The following is a 19,801-nucleotide window of genomic DNA, read 5'->3' on the forward strand; positions in this document are numbered from 1 at the left end:
ATTTTAAACAAACTGCTTATTTCAAATTTTTGACCGAGATGGAATCCTGCAATATGAGTTGTTTGCATCCAAATCCAACTACTTAAAAGTTTACATTTAAAGTCACATTTTAGGCAAGATAAGACTACAGATCAATTTGCTAGCCTCAGATATTTCTGCTTTCAAAGTCTTAACAATTGTTTCATTTTGAGTCCTAAAGATATAAATAACTGACTTTACTAACTGTGAAGATTTATGCTGGTGATTTTGGCTCTATGGAGTCACAGATAGAATCAGGGATCAAAACCAAGTGCTGGTTGTGACTGTGTAGATGCAGAGATGAGATAGTAACAGCAAGCAACATTTTCATCTTGGGAAAAAATCACCGATTACATGTTCCTGAGCTGAAGATTGCCTTTGGCATTGAGCCGCAATTCTGGTTCTTCCACGCTATTCCCTCTCCCCAGAAACAATGAATGTTTAGCCAGGGATTCAATTTCTATCCAGGTAGCTGATATCTCCTTCTTATGGGTCAGAAACTGGTTTATTTTCTTTTGGTCACTAGTCACACCCTAAGAAGCTTATTTATATAGAAGATAGGAGCTAGAGTAAATGAAAATCAGAACTATAGCTCTTAAACTGCCATAATAATACAGACAGTGCCACCGAGTATCAGGGGCTCAGGGCTACAGAAACCAATGTCAAAATAAGGCATAATCTCGTAATTAAGCAAATGATGATCTGGCTTATGAGATCAGCAATAAACCTAAATCACCACAACAGAAGTCATATAGGAGTTATTACAAATAGAGCACAAAGAAGGAAAAGAACAAAGATCAGGGGAAAAGTCACTGAAATGGTTACTTTTTCGATGGCATTCTAAAATAGCATCCATCTATTAACACTTCTCAACCTAAATTTTAATAACATCTATAACCATTTTTCTTAACCTAAAATTAATGTACATGCAAGTAATTGGGCAGAAACCTAAACTAGTCATAAGCTAGTGAAAGATTACTTATTTCACTGGCATTTTATTCTACTTGGTATTTTTCTCTTATGCATAGTTTTTACTTGAGATTGAGCTCTATAATATGTATCATTTTTATACTTTAATAAAATCATAAGGACTTTTCTATGTCTTAAATTTTTTTTAATAATACTGCAATGTCTTTAGAAAATTTATTTATCTAGACTTCAATTTTAAACAAATCCTTTATTATTAAGTACATGGCTTCATTTTACTTTGGTTTCTATTTTTATGAGAATTACGTTAATCCTTTTTGTATTAAGTATTAACTGCATTATTTACCTCCTTAAAATAGTTTTCTAGAATTGGAGTTAAGAAAAATGTGGACTGTGAAGAGACAGATACAAAAGCTGTGTTCTAGGCATAGGTTACAGCCTAATCATGGGAGGTCATTTCCCTGGCCATGAAAATAGTTGTGAAAAATATAAGCTCTGTCTTAGGCAAAGTGTCTTGTTGCTGAGACAAAATGCCTGATACCGAAAATTAAGGAAGTAAAGGTTTATTTAGCTTACAGTTTGAGGAGGTTTCAGTCCATAATCAGCTGGCTCCAAGGCAGGGTGGCATGGCACACTTCAAGGGGCAACACTTCAAGGTGGAGGAAGACAGCAAAAGCAGCAAGAGCCAAAGGTGGGGTGGAGCAAGCCTCTTTTTCTTCTTAGATTGTACAGGCTATCCCCCTCCCCACAAGGGCAGGGGTAGCACTCACTTATCTCCCTCTGCCCCTTTCGCAGGCTGAGGATGTTTAAACAGTAAGGACCCGGCTCCTTTTCCTGTTAAACTGCTCAAGTTGACAGCATGTATCAACCATAACAGCTTCCACTAGAAAGATGATTTTAAATATGAAGATGATTCTCTACATAGGATAAGATACCCTTGAGGGTATTTGGTAGTTTGACTATCTCCAGATGTTGAGAGATGCTGACCCCTTGGGGAGCTGCCTTGGGGCATTAAAAATTGATGTATTGGCTTTTTACCATTTTGCATGCTTTGGATGTAGTTCTGTTCAGTTTAAGAGTGATGTTCCATTAAAGGAATCTGACAAATGAATGCCAAGGTAATATATATTAACAAGATGCTTAGGGAGACTTTGGTGTTCTAGTAAATGATGGTGCCCTGAATTATTCATACCATTTTAGTTAAGTGGACAGTATAAAGTTGGAAATGAAAAGTTTCATTGTAAATATGGCTTTATTCAATCTCTAGGAGCTATAAAATACCATCTAGGTGCTTTTTGCCCTAGGAATAAAGTAAGGACTTTGGCCAATCATGGCATGATGTGAATATATTACATATTTCTACAGGGTGGCTGAAATAAATCACAATTTAGATATAATTCCTCCCCTCAAGGTCCGCAAACTCTTCGGAAAATAGATATGTGATATGTTTGACTTTGATTTCTTGTCCTTTTTGGTCCTACAGCAGAAGTAGTTGAACTTTCAAGTACATACTTATCCCTTAAGGAAGTATAGATGATTGGGCTCCACTCCCACACATTCTGGTGGGAATTTTAGATAAGCTTCCTGGATGGCTCTGCTGGGAATGTCTCATGGGCCAAGTTTAAGGAAAAATTGCCACACGGACTACAGTTGTTAGCTGTATTAGGGCAGAAAGGAATTCTTATAATCTCCCCGCCTTCAATTTAGAGTAGAGATGGAGGACCTTATTATTAGTGTGCTCCAAAAAGTTTTGCACAAGATGGTCATATGAGAAAAGACTACTTGTTAATGCAGTTATGTATTCCCCAATGCTCTATACTTGACTCTTTAGCAAAGACCTCACTTGCAGTGCTGTGGGAACATGTGGCAGGTTCATGGTCCAGTATGTAGCCTAATTTTAAGTTAATAAGAATTCATGTAGAGCTGTGTGGTTAGTGTCCTGGTGCTCAGTAACTACAGTTGTTGAGTTCTACCCTATTTGTTCATAATGACTAATGGTCATGATCAGATCACTTATCAGAATTAAACATTTGTTTAGCATAACTTCTGCTCCCCAGTATATGATGCAATTTTAGTGGAGTCAAGATGATAGCTAAAGACAGGATGTTGATTAATTATTAAGTTCTTTTAAAGGGAAAGATTATCAAAGCGGTATATCTCTTGCTTGCTCTTGGTCATTGTGAAAAACCAGGATGGAGAGTGCTTTCCCTGCACTGTTGTTATCTATCCTTTGATTGAATGAAATTTTTTGATAAGAAAAAAGGCTTTCATTTGGTACAGTGGTTGACCTAGGGACATATTGATTATGGTTTTAAACTATAGTAATAAATCTAAGTTAGAAAACTAGAGACTTTATATTAGCAAAAAGTCAAAATTATCATGAATTCTCCAGTCTTCTATGTAAAAATTGTTTTATAAAGTCAATGTAGATAATGAAATCCTAATTTACCTATTAAACAATTAATTCGTAATTAAACCAATTAAACTTGGTTTTTTGCCCTAGGAATAAAGTAAGGACTTTGGCCAATCATGGCATGATGTGAATATATTACATATTTCTACAGGGTTCATATTTCTTCTTTTTCTGCAAGGTTCACTAGAATGGGTTGACAGAAACAATTTAGCAAAATGAATTTTAAAATTTAATTTATAAGTAGTGTAATTTAGCTTTGGGATAAAAAGAAGGTGATAAATTGAATCTGGATATCCCTTCTTTTGAAAGAAGTGAAAGATAGTATATTACTAATTTCTTGTGCAATTTGAAATTATATATACCTGCATTGCTGGCTTAGTACTTCATGGAATTAAACTGTAACAACAGACAGCAGTATCACTTTAATCTACAAAATATACCCTGTTTCTAGGTTTGCATTTAAAACAAGGAAGTGGTATCATTTTTTTGTAGTGGATATAATCTGGAAAATGTATTTTCAAGCTGAATTTTAAAAAAACACAGAGCATGTGTTAATTTTTTTGAAGATATTCCATATTAAGGGTACTTCTCTAATGATCTTTGTAAGGGCTGCTAAGAAATTCTTATTATAGTTTAAATATTAATGATAACATTTTAAAATATTCAGAATAACAGAACCAAGAGAATGTAACCCAACTGTGAGAGATGTGCATTCCAGTCACATCACTGTTTCATTATTTTGCTACAGATTTGAGAATATTATATTAGATGATTTCTGAGAACATTTTCACTTCTGAAATTCCAGGATTCTAATTTCAAATTTCTAGTGACTGGGTTTGTTTGAAATCAAGGATGTAGGTCCTATAGATGGTAAGGTAGCCTAAAGTTGTACCATTCCATGCAGTAGCCACTGGAGTAGTCATACGGTTTATTATGGCTATTGAACACTAGAAATATGGTTTGTAGAAATTCAGATGTGTTATAAGCATGAACTGCACACTGAATTTCAAATATATGATGCAAAAAATGCGAACTATCACATACACTAGTTTATATTGATTATATATTGCAATGATAACTTTTAGAGTAGTGAGTTAAATAAAGCATATTAAAATGAATTTATTTTTCCTTTTTTAAAAATGTAACTATTTTATATGTAAATAATTAAAATTTAGACAACAGTAGTCACTATAAGAAGTAGAAAATTTTAACTTTCATATATGGTGCACATTATGTCTTTTATTTATTGATTGATTTTTTGAATGGGGTCCCCCTTTGTAGTTCAGGCCGGCTTTGAACTCACAATGGAGCCCAGGCTAGCTTTGAACGCATGGAGTGCCTCCTGCCTCAGTCTCCAGAGTGCTGGGATTACCATGCACCACTATACCCAGCTACATTATATTTTTATTGAACAGCATGACTTCAAAAGAATAGTATGTACTACAGAGGAACCTTCCTGTAAAGCAGAGAATTTCCCATTTTTGGTGTCATTCAAGAAATGTCCTAGTGATTTAAAAGAGATTGTTTTAGTTTTCAGTCATTTTACCAGAATATATGATACTGGGTAATATGTAAAGAAAGGTGACTCATTTGGCTCACAATTTTGAAGATTGCAACTTTGAGATTTGGTGGCCCTTGGTGAGGGCCTTCCTCACACATCACAGCATGACAGATAATATCATAGTGGGAATTTGAATAAGAAAAGTTTTTTTGCAAAGATAAGAAACAAGAGAAATTCAGAAGCCAGGCTTTGTCTTTGTGTGAAAACCTGATCTTTTGGGAACTAAACAGAATCCCCTGAGAACTTCCTTAATCCTTTCCGACATAGTTTCCCAGTGACCTCACAGTTTCACTAAGCATCATCTCTTAAAATTTCACCATCTTCCTGTGGTACCACACTGGAGACCAAGCCTTCTGCACATGAGCCGTGGGAGATAAGATTCAAACTGTACGCAAACTATAACAGAGATTCTTTGAGGGTAAAATGAGAATACTGTTCTCAAACTATAATTCACAGAACCCTAGCCCTGCTAAATGTACCACCATCATCGAACAAGTATAAGCAGTGCTTTCCTACTACGCCCCCTCTACTGATTTGTGGCTTCCATTAGCTTAATGAAAACTCAAAGAGGTCATGCTGTAACGAAGCTTGCTTTACTTAAGTTTATCTACTGTTTGACAAATTGGCGTGGGAAAGAATCTTTTTGCTGGTTTGTTTGCTTAATGATATCCAATTAAGTTTATAGAGCAAGAAAGCTGCTTTAGTAAATACTAGTAAATTAAATAATCATAAAATCACTGTTATCTGTTGGAGGCTTAAGGTAACACTTAGGAGCGCTTCCTGATTATGCTTGTTTTGTGTACGTAGGCTTCTTCTCCTGTTATACTTAAAATGTCTCCTTTCATATTTCTGGGCTATTTAAAATGTCATCAGTATTAATAACTGATTAGTATTACTAATCATCTTCTTTTAAAAATCCTTAATTTGACTTTCTTTTCAAAGAAGGTACTTAACCAAGGGTCCAAGGAAATGTTACCTGAATATATTAGAGATAAATAGGATAGATGAGGGGATGCTGAAAAGATATCTCACCTTTTTGAAAAGTTAATTTAATGCATTCCTGTGGAGAGTCATCTGCACTACTCTCCTTGAATAAAGAGCAATGGTTAGCCCCACCTTGGCTATACCCAGCCCTCTCTCCATGTACTTATAAGTACAGAGCTGGTTAAACTATTTCCTTTTCCCTTCAATTGACTCTAAGCAACGTAAACAGGGCTGGCTGAGGTTCTGATGAGTAATCTTTGAAGCCAGGCGACTTATTTCTCTGCGCCAGTGTCTCTCTAAACATGGTTGAGCCAGACGGTTGAGCTGGCCACTTCTCCAGGGCTGTTAACTGGATTCAGCCTCAAGGGAAGAGGTGATCATTTTACAGCGCGGAAGAAGTTTGCACATCAGAACTGAAGCACCACCACCTACACATTAATGCTACCTCGGTTGTGCTATGCAGATCGGTCTTTCTGCATATTGCAGAGGTGCTTTGAGATCCCCTGCATAGCCCAGCTCATAGTAGTCATGTATCTCGTGAGTCACCCATGTATCTATACATGAATATGGGTGCATCCACTATATTCTCATGTATCTCTCATAGTCACTCATCCTCAACCACCCCATTTTTGACTAATGAATAAAAACTAGGTTAAACCTTGGATTGAGACCTTTGTTCTGATGAACCTTCATCATGGCTAGTCTGAGGATCCCTTAGTCACCCATAATGATAAATACATTTTAGAGTCCTTATTCTAGCCATGGATTGTACCGGAAGTGGTAGATTGAAATTAACTTGATAGAATTCCAATAGTGTTTCCATGGGATTACAAATCTAAACTTCCCAGACCATGATGAGGATGGGAAAGGAATCTCTATATATTCCCTAAGGAAAACAGTTTCATTATGTATGGGTTCAGGCTGCTGAGGACTAGCTGGGGAGCCTAGATATTTACAACTTTATTTCCAAAGGAAATTGCAGCCAACATTCCAAGAAGTCAAATGACAAGAGTATAAATTTTAAGTTGGGCTCTACTGGTACATAGATTGACTCAGAAGCTCAGGGAATAGATGCAGTCAACATTCTGTACTTGTTTCAATGTACTAACTTGCTTTTTGCAATAAGCTCATTGCTTCTCAGATTCAGAGAAGATAGAATGACAGGACGAAAGCTTTTCTGATCAATATTTACAGGCTCTCACAAATCATAAAGGAGCACAAAAATCCTACATTGAGATTTTTCTAGGTTAAAAACACTGAAATTTTTAAGTCTTAAAAGTACTCTTAATAGAATAACCAAGTTATTTTCTATTCTCATAAAATTTTTTCAGGACAGATGGACACACACAACACAAACAATACAAACTCAAAAAGCTCTAAAAGCTCATTTACAGTTTCCTAAGAAATAAAATATATGTTTTAATTCATAAGGGAATAAAATGACACATTCTTTTGTAATGAGTCTCTGTTGGCTGAATAAATTTGAGGACAGAGAGCCTAAAATAGAACAAAAACAAGGAGAATTTAAATAAAACTATTACTTTAAAATAAAATATTGATATCCTATTTAAAGCCTGGAAAAGATGCAAATTGAAAACCTATGTCGAGGTATTAGACATTTGCTTTAAACAGTTTCCATGAAGTCTTGCTCAGCAAAATGGACTCATAGCAATGATCTAACGAAAACCATGTCCTTTCCAGAGATGCAGGGGACCTTCCAGCTTCAGGCAGGGGCAGTCACTGCATTTCCAGAGCTATTCATTCCTTGCATTTGTCTACTTACCCATCTAGTATATTTCCTTTTTGCCTAATAAATATCTGTTAACCTGTCTGATGGTATGAATTTGCAGGCACCAAGTTGTATTAGTCCATTTTATCACATAAGAAAATTTTTACTTCATTATTGAAAGTATTTTTACTTGGAAAAGCATTCTGAAGTGTCTTTTCTTTCTTCCAATAATTTAAATACGTCACCACTGGACATATTCTGGAATGCATAGCTGGGGATATGAGATTGACCATCATTCTAATTCTTGTTCCATTGCATATGATGTGTATTTTTCCTTGCTTTTAAAATTTTCTCTTTATCACTGTCTTTCAGCAATTTGATTTTGACGTACCATGTTATTCTTTTCTTTGTAGTTGTACTCCTTGGGGCCTTTTGAATATCTTGGATCTGAGAGTTTATAATTTGGAGTGTTTTTTGGTGATTCTTTTCTTTCTTTCTTTCTTTCTTTCTTTCTTTTTCCTTCCTTCCTTCCTTCCTTCCTTCCTTCCTTCCTTCCTTCCTTCCTTCCTTTTTTTTCTCTACCATCAGCCTCCTCTATTAGATTTGGAAGTTCAATTAAACTGCTCAGTTTTCCTTCCCAGCACTCCCAACAGCTGTTTTGTTTTGTTTTAAAGTTTTTTCCCTTTCTATGTTTTATTGGGACAGTTTCTATTGCCATGTCTTCAAGCTGACTGCTCATTTCTTCAGGGTCATGTTAGATATTAGTTGCATCCTTTCAAGTTGAAGCTACATTTGAACTTGTTTGTGGCTTTTATTTCTGTCTTCATTATGTTCACTTCTCATGTTTCTTTACCTTTATAAACATATGGAGAATGTTTGTAATAATTTTTGTTCTCTTGTTTGATAATGATAGCGTCTGTCATTTCTTGGCCTATTTCTAGTGACTGAATTTTATTTTACTTTATTTTACTTTGTCCATTTCTTTGTGTGCATAGAAAGTTTTGGCTGGATGCCAGACATTATAATTCTTAATCCTTTTGGGGTATAGGAATTTTAAATATGCTTTTGTATACTATGTTAGATATTTTCCCAGCTTAAAATTAAGTCACTTGGACTCATTTTGATCAAGTTTAAATTTTTAAAATATTTGTTAGAGTAAATGAATACTCAGTCTAAGCATAATTTAAACTCACAATTAATATAATATCTTAGTCATAATTTTGACTCATAACTAATCTGATATTCTCCTTGAGTTCCTGTATCCTGCTTGTGTATGACAAAGACTTTTCAGCATGGTTAGTGGGAATCCAAACTCTCCCTAATTCTATGTATACTTCCCCCAAAGTTTGGACTATTGTTTCTCTGTGCTTCTTAGTGCAGCACTGAGCAGTTCCCCCCATCATACATTTATGTGTACTGTATTCAGAAAAGACTAAAGGAGTCTTTTCACATATCTCTCGGGTTTTCTCCTTATTAAGATTCCTTCCTTCAACTATTCTAACCCACAGATTCTTATAATCTTGATTCCCTCAAACTTTGATTTTTCTCTCTTCAACTCAGTGAGATCACAAGGCTCTATTTAAGTAATTCCTAGCTGTACTGCTTTTGTGAAATCTGCTACTTGGTTGTAAACAGGAGTCATAGGCATTTGCTTCATTTATCTTCCTTCAATCAGGGAATCAAAGTACTTTGTTGTTATTATTCAGTGTCTGAAATCCTTTGCCACATATATAAGATGACATATGATAAAATATATGGTAAGTGTTTAAATAAAAATTTTAAAGTTATGACAGTAATTGCCATTAATACCCCTCAGAAGAGTTCCTTTCACTTCAAAAACATTCATTCCATCATTTGTCCTACCTTAAGAAGCAGTTCTAGAAGTCTTCGTCCCTGAATTTCTTTGATTATGCTGTCATGGCTTTTGATGTCCTGGATCAGTTGAAAATGTTTGCCTTTCACTGTCTTTTTGACTTTGTGGAAGAGTCAGAAGTGGCAAGGTACCAGATTCAGTGAGTAAGGTGAATGACCACACCATAATGTTCTTATCTGACAAAAATTACTGTAAGTGTTTTGCTTCTGGACATTGAGGAAGCCCAGCAAGACTGTCATGCAGGAGGGCTTCCGGAACTGCTTCAGGAAGTGGCCAGATTGGCAAGTGTGTTCAAAATCCAAGAGAGAGAGAGAGTTTCGATAGGGATTAATGGCAATGTGTGTTTCATTGTAGTAAATTTTAATTTAAACACTTATCATATTTTTGTTACACTTCAAATTTTGTGTACTTTGTCTGGTTCTTAGTATGCAAGGGTAGAGTAATCTAACTCCTGCTATTTCATCATGGCTAATGAAAGATATGTGTTTAATACTGAAAATAGGTTTACTAAGTGAGTCTTGTATCATTGGCATTCATGAAAATGAAATTAAGCTTCTAAGCAACTAGTAATATTAACTTTTTTATAATCTTTATATGTGAAGTTGCCTAGGGCATAAGATAAACAATTATAATTTGTGTGATCTCATGTTCTTATATAATTACCAGCTGGAATTTATGCCAGTGTTTCTAGCATTTGTAGCAGGTCTGAACTGGTATTCTTATGTCTTAGGCAGCTACTGGTGTTGGTATCTGTGTATTCAGCCTTGTTAACTTTTTTTAAAGAGGATAAAACAGAATAAAAGTATTCAAAACAAACCAGTGTAAGAGATACAGGTATAAAAATATTATGAAATCAACAATAGTTACTGTAATGCTTCTTGATGTCTTCAAAATAGCAGCAGATAACTTCTGACGGTAAAAATCAAACAGAACAGAATAGAATACAAACAATAAAAACAAGACAATGCACACAATAAAGGACTGCAAAACAAGCCAATAGCAAATCCAACATTGCTACTATTATCTTGCTATCTTTGAAACAGATGTTCCTGCTATCAGACTTGACATAATCAAACAAAACAAAAGAGAATAAAACCCAACCCAACAAAACAATGAAAATGATATAGGACTTCCAAAATAAGACCATAGCGAATCAACAATGGCTGCAAACCCAGAAGGACATCCCCACGAGATGTCACACTGTACCACTATCCTCTGAACCCATGACCAGACCACTGGCCCTGGACCTGCAATGTTAGTGAAGCACCAAAGCACACAGGCATCCAATGGCATGTCACCTTCATCTGTATCATCACAGCCTGTTTCCCCGGAAAAGCCGGGGTTGCTTATAGGGGTGGGGTGGGGGCTGGGGATGGTATTTCTTGTTTGCCAGCTCACATGTGGGAAGGGGCTAGGGTCTGGCTGTTCGAGTCTGGTGGGGGTCCGTGCATGGCGCTGGATCTCAGAGTGGGTTTGCTTGCTGATGTGTCCTTTGTTCTCTCTACTCCTGGTCTGCGAATGGTGCTGACTCACGGGGAGAGGCTCAGCCTCTTTAGTTTTTAACTCAAGGATAACACTCGAGTACTTGACTCTTTCCTTAGGAGTTTGTTTTTTAATAACAACTGGCCAAACTATATTTCTCAGCACAGATATGAAAGAATAAAAATGACAAAGGTCAAAAATAATTTTCCCTGTTTCTTTTCCATCTACATATTTTACATGGACATTACTGAAGATAAATCGGAGCTCAGTTTACTAACTTGGTCCTTTAATAAGTAGTTGCTTGTAAGAATACAAATTTTGGACATAGGTTCTTATGTTTTTATCCTGTCACTTTTTATTTCTTTCAAATTTCTTCTGCTACATTCTTTTTCTCTAAAAAAGGCAATGTGGGCTTTTAAAGTCTTTTGAATTACCACACTTCCCATCAATTTCATGTTTGCTTGTTTTGGTTCCATGCTATTTCCTTTGTCTAGAACGCTTTCACTTTCTTTCTTTCATTGTTCTCATACATTTTGTAAGGCTCACATTGAACAAAGGGTCAAATGTGTCTGACATAGACATAAACATTTTTAATGAATAAATGACAAAATAAAGGGTAATTCTTCCCTAAATTATCTGATTTTGTGCCGTCATCCCACAACTCAAGGATCATTATAAATATATCTAATATTACATATTAGAATATAAACATATTCTAATTAGGGCTCTGGAGTCTGATGATTTGATTTTCTGGGTTCAAATCCTGGTTTTACCCACCAAATAGTTGTGTGGCTAAATTAGCCAATACTTTTGGCTAAATTACTGTGGCTCAATATCTTCAATCTGTAATTATGGTTACTATACTAATTTCTTTATAGGGTTACTGTGGGGATTTGGTGAGATAACACATAATGTATCTAAAGTAGTACTAAATGTTCTAAAAGTAGCAGCTATTACTATCAATAGAAACTAGCTTTTATTAGATTCACTGATTTTTCAATTCTACATTTCAATTGATCCCTTGAATCTCTCCTAAAATTTATTAACTATTCATGTTGTTACAAGAAAGACTGTCCAAATGTGATATAATTTGAAAATTATGCTTTTTATTATAGTCACATAAAATAAAGTCAATTACACCAAGTTGTTAAAATACATTGGTGAATTAAAGCTTCCAACACTTACAAATTTTTATACATATATCTATGCATTTATAAATACATATATATGTAAAAGATATATTTTCTTCTAAAATAAAGTGCCCAAATCTTGATATATGGGGGCATAATAGGGAGAAAAAAAAATCATAGTTTTTCATTTATAGATGGTATTTTCACAGTACAAGAATCAATTTTATACACATTTATTCAGGTATTGTGAACTTTAATAAATCATTCTTTTCTGAATTCTCTTAAATGAATTAATGTATCCAAAATGTTAAAGAAAGTCACGTGGTGAAATGAACAAGACGTTATTTTTTTCTGATGGTGATTGGCACAGAGACTTGGCTTCCTGAGGGAGGGTTAGTTAAGATTTATTTTTAATTATCCTATTGTTCAGACTGATTTTTTTTTCTGATAAGCTGGTAAACAAAATAAAAAATATTTAGAAGTCTCTAATTCTAAAACCTCTGCTAGCAGGAAGTAAAGTCAGGATTTGATGAAAAGATTCCTAGGGCTGGGGATTTAGCTCAGTGGTATAAGAACCTGCCTTGTAATCAGGCAGTTGTGAGTTTGATCCCTGGTACTGAAGATTCCTAATATTTTACAACATTTTGGAATTGGGGAGAAAAGTCCTAGCAGAGTCTGAATTTCTGGCTCTACTGCCTGTATTATAACTAAAATCTTATTTGAGCCAAGGAGGAAGAATTGGGCTGTAATGATCCATATGTCATTGAAAGAACCAGCTCATGGTAATGAACTCTTAGTTACAGTGAGACACTTTAATGAGAACATGTTTCAATTTAAGAGCAAACTAAAAGACTAAAGAAAAACTGCATCATTTATTTCAGAAAATCTTCACTTCAAATAGGAACTAGAGTTCTATTACCTGCTCTAATAACCCAGCTTCCCTTCTGCTGTTTTTACTGTACTTTCTGCTTTCTCAGACATTTATGATGATCATCTGTAGTCTTTGACAAGAAATTGAATTTTGAAATGCCTTTGAAAAGACTTCAACTTATTTAACCAAGGAGGAGATACCTAAAAATAGCTTAATGCAAACCCTGCCGTTTCAGAATCTCTGGTGGTTACATATTCAAACTACATTAGAGTGGATCTTATGCAAGCAGGAAAGGAAAAAGTATCAGCATTGGAACTGCATACAAAGGCTCTAAACCTTCCCGGCAAGTGAGTGGGAGGCTTGGGTGATGGGAAGCCCAGACATGTCCTATAGTCAACACAAGGAGTGAACACCTTTTATTTTTTCACTTTTGGAAGGAAAGAAAAAGGGCAAGAGAGTGTTTCTGATGACCCAAATCATCTCGCAGGGCCTGTGCAAACCCAGAGATGCCTAACTGCTGATCTTGGTGAGCATCTTGTTGATGGCTTGCTTGACGTGCGTGGTGGAGCTGCGCCTCCTGGCCTTGCCCTGCACCATCCTCCTGCGACGCACCTCTCGACACAACTCATAGAAGATCTCTGTGATGTTCCCTTCACCTGTGCAGGCAGAGCACTCATAAAAAGCACACGCCAATTCGGTGGCCAGCTTCTCCCCTTCTTCCGTACTCACTTGCCTGGAGTGGTCCAAGTCAGCTTTGTTTCCAACCAAGATGAGAGTCACGTTCTTAGGCTTTTTGATCTCATCTAGAATGTTTTTTAGTGGCAGCACTTCCTCAAAACTTCCTCGGTCTGTAATGTCGTAGACCAGCACAAAGCCTTCCCCCCACCGCATGTGGCCTTCCCTCTGAATGGTGTCTTCCTGTTGGCAAAGAAAACCTAATAGTTAGCAGCCCTGGAGGAAATCACAATATACAGATCCCGCTGATACTGGTAATAATCCTTAATTACTATCCTTTGTATCCAATTTTATTGAATGCCTTGGTTTTTACCTGTACAAGTTTATTTTCTCCAATCATTTTGAAATGAAATTATTACTTACTTCCAGCAAAATACTTCAGAGAATTGAAAAATTTTCAATCACACACTTTAAATTTTTTTCTTGCCATGTCATTAAATCTGTGATCCTTAAGAACTATAAAGTATAAAATCAGTTGAGAACATCAGCTTTAAGGCTTTTATCACAATTAAAGAACTAATAAATTGTTACCAAGTAAGTAGTCTTTAACCCACACTTTGGGTATGAAAGTCCCAATTAAGCAATTATTGATGCCAAAATTTAATAAGACTTTTTTCTTTTATTTGCTTTTATCCATTTAGGTTATTGACAATTAGCTCACAGGGACAGAAGAAAGCTACACAGAGTCCAATTTTAAGATAAAAATTTTGCTTTTTTTTTTCAATCTCAGTAACCCAAATAGGTTATGCTATACAATAAAGACAGAAATTCATTTGAAGTGCTTCTCAAGAAGTGTAAATTCTTCACAGGAAGGTAGCATGTATGGTTTAAAAAATCATCGCATTCACAGGTTTAAATGATTTCTGGAGACTGTCAGCACTTGAAAGAGCACAAGAATGCAATAATGAAATGGAAAAGGACATTTTTTTGTGTGTTAAACAATTGAATTTGTGCCTCCTTGGGTCACAGGTCACTCATGAAACAGCATGGAAACCTGCAGATTAGCTGCTATTCCAGTGTTCAATTCTATTTTGGGAAACTGAACTTATCTATGAACACTTCTGTAATCAGATCAACCTCAAAGTGGAGTTATAAAACAATATTCCAGAAGAGATTTCCAAATGAAAGCACTGAATTCTGAAACTAACAAGAATATGTGGTCATAGAAGTTTGGAATAAAATGCAATACCAAATCTCTCTTTTTGATTCCCCTCACTCATAAACACATTAGAGGCTCTGAGAATTTTTTCAGCTAATATTTGTTTAAATTTATCTGAGCATTTCAAAGCATCCTTTGCCATGAAAATTTATTAATGTGTTTCCATGCCACAAAATACAGGTGAGATATCCTAACCTAGATGACATTATTATAGAATTTTATATTCTATAATATTATAGAATTTTCAAAATCCTCTTAACTGTGGTAGAGTTTATATCAGAATGCATGGTACAGGCTGTTAGAAATGCAATAATTTATAAAATAGCTAGATAACAAAAGAAGCAGGTTTCTAGGCAGACAAAAGTTGGTTGAGGAAAGTGGCTTCATTTTGCTCATATTATGTAGCTGTGTTTTTATTTGATGTGGAAAATATTTTAGTTGAATTTCTATTCACCTGACCAGCGGTATCTAGGATCTCCATGGAAACAACTTCATCATCGATGGTTGCTTGGTGTCGGTAGGTTGATTCTGAGGAATGAGCAAATAAAGAATGCAAAAAGTAAATAACTGAAATAATTAATTTGGTCCTTAAAATGAAAGGAAAGATGAATGTGCTTGAGTGCAACAACTTTGTACTCAGCTCTTGGCGGTAGTGAGATTGAACAAGGAGGCTACCAACTTTCAGAGGATTGCATGGGGGAGAGCTCATTGCTTCTTCCTCCCCATTCATTGCTTGTGTGGCTCCATCTTCTTATTTTCCTGTGAGAACAGTTTCCTGATGCTTTTTTACATTTAAATATTCCTCTACATCCTATAGTAAGAAGGTACTTTCCCCAAAAATGTATTCTGCCTTCATGCTGCAAAAAAGTTTATGAAATCATCGCTAATTTATTTTCCTAATAAGGTTGCATACAAACTGGATCTACTACTTTCCTTCTAGTCCTTAACCTTGGAAATGCAATAAACATTAGAGAAAGGTGAATCGATTTTTTTAAAAGCCTTTTTCCTTTTTATCGGTACCAGGGATCAAACTCAGGACTGCCTGCTTGCAAGGCAGGCGCTTATGCTGCTGAGCTAAATCCCCAGCCCCTAAGGTGAATTGATTTTACCAAATGGTGTAAAGCTATGAAAAATTCTTGAGGAGATAAAAGGTGACGAGTAACCTAAAGTAGAGGGGAACCATGCACCACTGAGGTAACATTACAGATTTTTTTCTCATCGTGTTACCTCTTCAAAGCAGAAAATAACAGCTGCTTAGCACCAGCTGGAGGTCAGTGGGTCAATAGTAAAGTGGTCCCCAAGTCAGAAAGACCTGAAGAGAACAAGTGGGTACACGAAGACAAGGTGGCCCCAACTGTAGGTCTCATTACATAAATGAAAACCATAGGCTAAAAACAAGGGCCAGCTGGTGATGCTCTACATGAAAACTGTAACAGCGTAAATAAAGGACTCAGTGAAAGGACAGTGGGCTGAGGAGATGGAAGTGAGACTGAGGAACTCTCCCAGGAGACATCAATAAGTGATAAGATGAAAACTGAAAAATTAATAAGATGTATGGGTAATAGAACTAGAAATCTTATTTTGTACAAAATGTGTCTCAAAGGGGAGAATAAAATACAGAAAGGCATGGGAATATTTACAAGTTGTAATGACTAAGAATTTCCCTGGATTAGAGCCATTGAAAGACTGAAGGTCAAAATGACCAACAGAATACGTGGGAAAAAAGACTCCTATTTAAATCTATAACAGTGAAAATTAGGAATACAAATGACAAAGAAAAATCTAGGGGGATTTAAAGGAAAAAAAGCACATAACGTATAAAAGGACATGAATCAAATTAGATTTTTTTGAACTGAAACCAAATTCATATTTATGGCAAAAGTAAATCTAAATTACAGCAAAAATAATCCATAGTCATAATTTCTGGTAATTCCAATTTATCATATCTTAGTAAAGATGGGGAAGACCAAATGAAGGTTTGAGTAAACTGACACTTTTTTCTAGAGGACCATAAAATAAAAAGGGAAATTAGAAAAAGTGAGATAAGTACTCTATTCAACAAGGAAGAACAGGGCCGGGGATATAGCTCAGTGGCACAGTGCTTGCCTAGCAAATGCAAAGTCCAGAGTACAATTTCCAGTACAAATCAATCAATAAATAAGAATAGAAAGTCAAAATAAAATTTAAAAGATGGAAATAAAAGGCAAAATGTCATGATGAAAAAAATATAGTCATCTAATTCCTTTTATAGGAAATTATGCTGAGTTTGCTAACAACAATACAAGAATAACAAAAAGAAAATAATGACTTAGAACATTTTAGGCCTATTCTTTTTGTGAATACAGTTAACTAGTCCTAAATAAGTGGTTATTCAATTTATTTCAATAGTGCAACAAATACAATAATGATCAAATGGAGTCTTTGGAAAGCAGACTGTTTAAAGTTTATCCATGCAATTTATGAATTAGAAGGGGAAAATCACACAGTTAACTCTGTCAAGGAGAAAATGGTCTCTTTTTTCTTAAAGCTCACTATCTGTTAAAGATTTTTAAATATTCTCAGATAGCTAAAAATAGGAATTCCTTAACATGGTCTAAGGCTACATGGCCAAGACCCACAGCATGCATCAGATAAACAGAGAGGATTTATATTCTTTGTCTTTAAACTACAAGCAAGAAAAAATAAGTGGATACTATGTAAAAGAATAATCCAAGATGAACTGTCAACTGTAGACAGTGCAATAAAGTAGAAATAAATCAAAGATACAAAGATAGGAAAAGAAGTTAAAGATCACTGCCAGTAGCAATAAAATACATAATGATATCTAGAAAGTAGTACAGAATGAATAAAATTTGTAACTTTATACAAAAGGCAGCAAAACTTTTGTAAATGAGCAGGAGAAGAAGGGTTGAAGACTGAGGGGGGGAGGGGAAAAGAATCAAGTTATACCATGTGTAGGTTCAAACTTCCTGTAATGAATGTGATCATTATATATGCCTAACACATACCAGTAAATTTAATTTTTAAAAATTTTAATTTCTCTAAAAGTTAATATAAAATTTAATGCAATTAAAATTAAAAGTCTAAATTGAGGATCTAAATAAACTTACCTAACATGGCATAATACAAAGTATGTAACACTTCTCTAAACTATGGTATAATATCAGAATGGATAAATTCATTCATCAACTCCTGAAAAATAGACACGGGTTTATTCAGAACTTGACTATGTGACTGAGGTGGTCCCACATACTACCTTGAAAGAGAACGGATTATGGGGTATTACATGGGAGAAATAAATCTGGACCCCCCCGCCAAGTACATACCAAAAGTAAATTCAGATTAAAGATTTTGATGTATATCGATTTGAAAAGCAAACAAATTTAAAAGAACAAAACATAAGAAAATATAAAAACTCATGTACATAGCTCAAAAAAACATATTAAAAACAAGTGTGTTAAGTATATTAAAATGAAAAATTTTATGTAATATCAAATAAGCAAAACCTGGAGAAATAAAAGTGGAAACAAGACTTTTGTAAATGAGGAGGGAAAGAGAGGTTGAAGGAAGGGGAGGGAAATGGAGAAAGAGAATTAAGGCAAATCATGTAAGGATACAAAGTCCCTAGATGCATGTTATCATTTGTATATCTAAAATGTACCAATAAAATTAATTTGGAAAACCTGGAGGAAATATTTGTGATCAACTGCTGATGAATATCTAAATTATACAGAAATCTTTAAAAAGTGAAAAAAATAGATGAACAGAAAGTAAATACAGATAAAGCATATAAAAAGAAAATGCACAGAGAACGAAGACCAAATAATTAACGTATATTGGATGATGTTTGACTGGCTACTTACCAGAGGAAAGTTTATATAATTATGCTCCAACCATAAAATTTGCTACAATTAGATAGATATAATGATGTCTTAGGTTACAGGAAGCTGCCCTGTGCCAGCAATGGGAGTGCAGAATTACTCCAGCATTTTTGAGGATAACTTAATATTATTATTAGATATGTTTACCCTGAGACTTACCAGTCTTCTTCCAGGCAGAGGCTATAGCATAGAATTTTAATTCAGATTCTTAGAGTAGAGCAATGGCTCTCAAAGCATAATACCTGGATCAATATTATCATGTTAACACAGCAATGCACCAGAAACACAAATTTTCAGGCTCAAGCCCTCATCTACTGGTGCTAAGATCCAGCAATCTGCATCCCTACAAGTCTTCTAAGTTATTATGATATATGCTAAATTACAGAACTGCCGATGTGAAGGAATGTTTCCCCCTGGGATGTTAGCAGGAGCTCACATTGCAGGCAATCGGAGTATTTGTTACAGGAAATGTAGGTTAAATTCGGTGTATCTAAGGAATACGATGCAGAAAACTAGATGCTGATCATCCCATGGTGCTGATGGCAGGTAGAAGGCTAAGCTGCTTAATTAAGCTTCCTTTCTGCAGTTTGCTATGAGATTATATTTGCAGCAAAAGAAGATAAAACTGGTCTCAAAAGGCTGAAGTACAGTTGAAGAAAGTTAGATGGAGAGATAAAAAATAATAAAATCACCCCTTCCCCCCACCATGAGAAAATAAATTATAGGCTTATTTGTTTGAGAGATTAGTCATTCAGGTATTTTAAATGCAAAAGTCAAATTAATAATCATATTAGTCTTCTTACTCTTTTTATGGTACCATGCCATTCTTGATATATATAAGGCTCTCGTGTTATTTCCTTTTATTTTCTCCTGGGTCCCTCTTCTGATGATCCTTTTTTCCTTCTCATAAATACACTCTAATATGTTTGATAAGCATAGTGTTTCCAATACTGAACTCCAAAGTCAGACTTCTGGATTCAAATCTCAAATCTACTACTTACCATTGTGTAACTCTGTAAAATATGCAATATACTTATG

The 19,801-nt window shown here is 35.1% G+C and overlaps 1 protein-coding gene across 2 annotated transcripts in view; it reads right to left on the reverse strand.

Moving 5' to 3' along the window:
* Nucleotides 1-12,073: 12,073 nt before the first annotated feature.
* Nucleotides 12,074-19,801, reverse strand: part of Rerg (RAS like estrogen regulated growth inhibitor) — a 124,656-nt gene continuing 116,928 nt past the window's right edge. For both annotated transcript variants that reach the window (XM_023565299.2, XM_003470317.5), the window contains exons 4-5: nt 15,337-15,410; nt 12,074-13,906 (exon numbers count right to left, since the gene is read on the reverse strand). In XM_023565299.2, coding sequence (XP_023421067.1) covers nt 13,499-13,906; nt 15,337-15,410 — 482 coding nt within the window. In that variant the 3' untranslated portion in view covers nt 12,074-13,498. The remainder of the gene's footprint in view (nt 13,907-15,336; nt 15,411-19,801) is intronic.

The sequence above is a fragment of the Cavia porcellus genome, unplaced genomic scaffold, assembly GCF_034190915.1.
Source record: "Cavia porcellus strain 051 isolate PalLab524CR breed Dunkin Hartley unplaced genomic scaffold, mCavPor4.1 scaffold_27, whole genome shotgun sequence".
Lineage (NCBI taxonomy): Eukaryota > Metazoa > Chordata > Mammalia > Rodentia > Caviidae > Cavia > Cavia porcellus.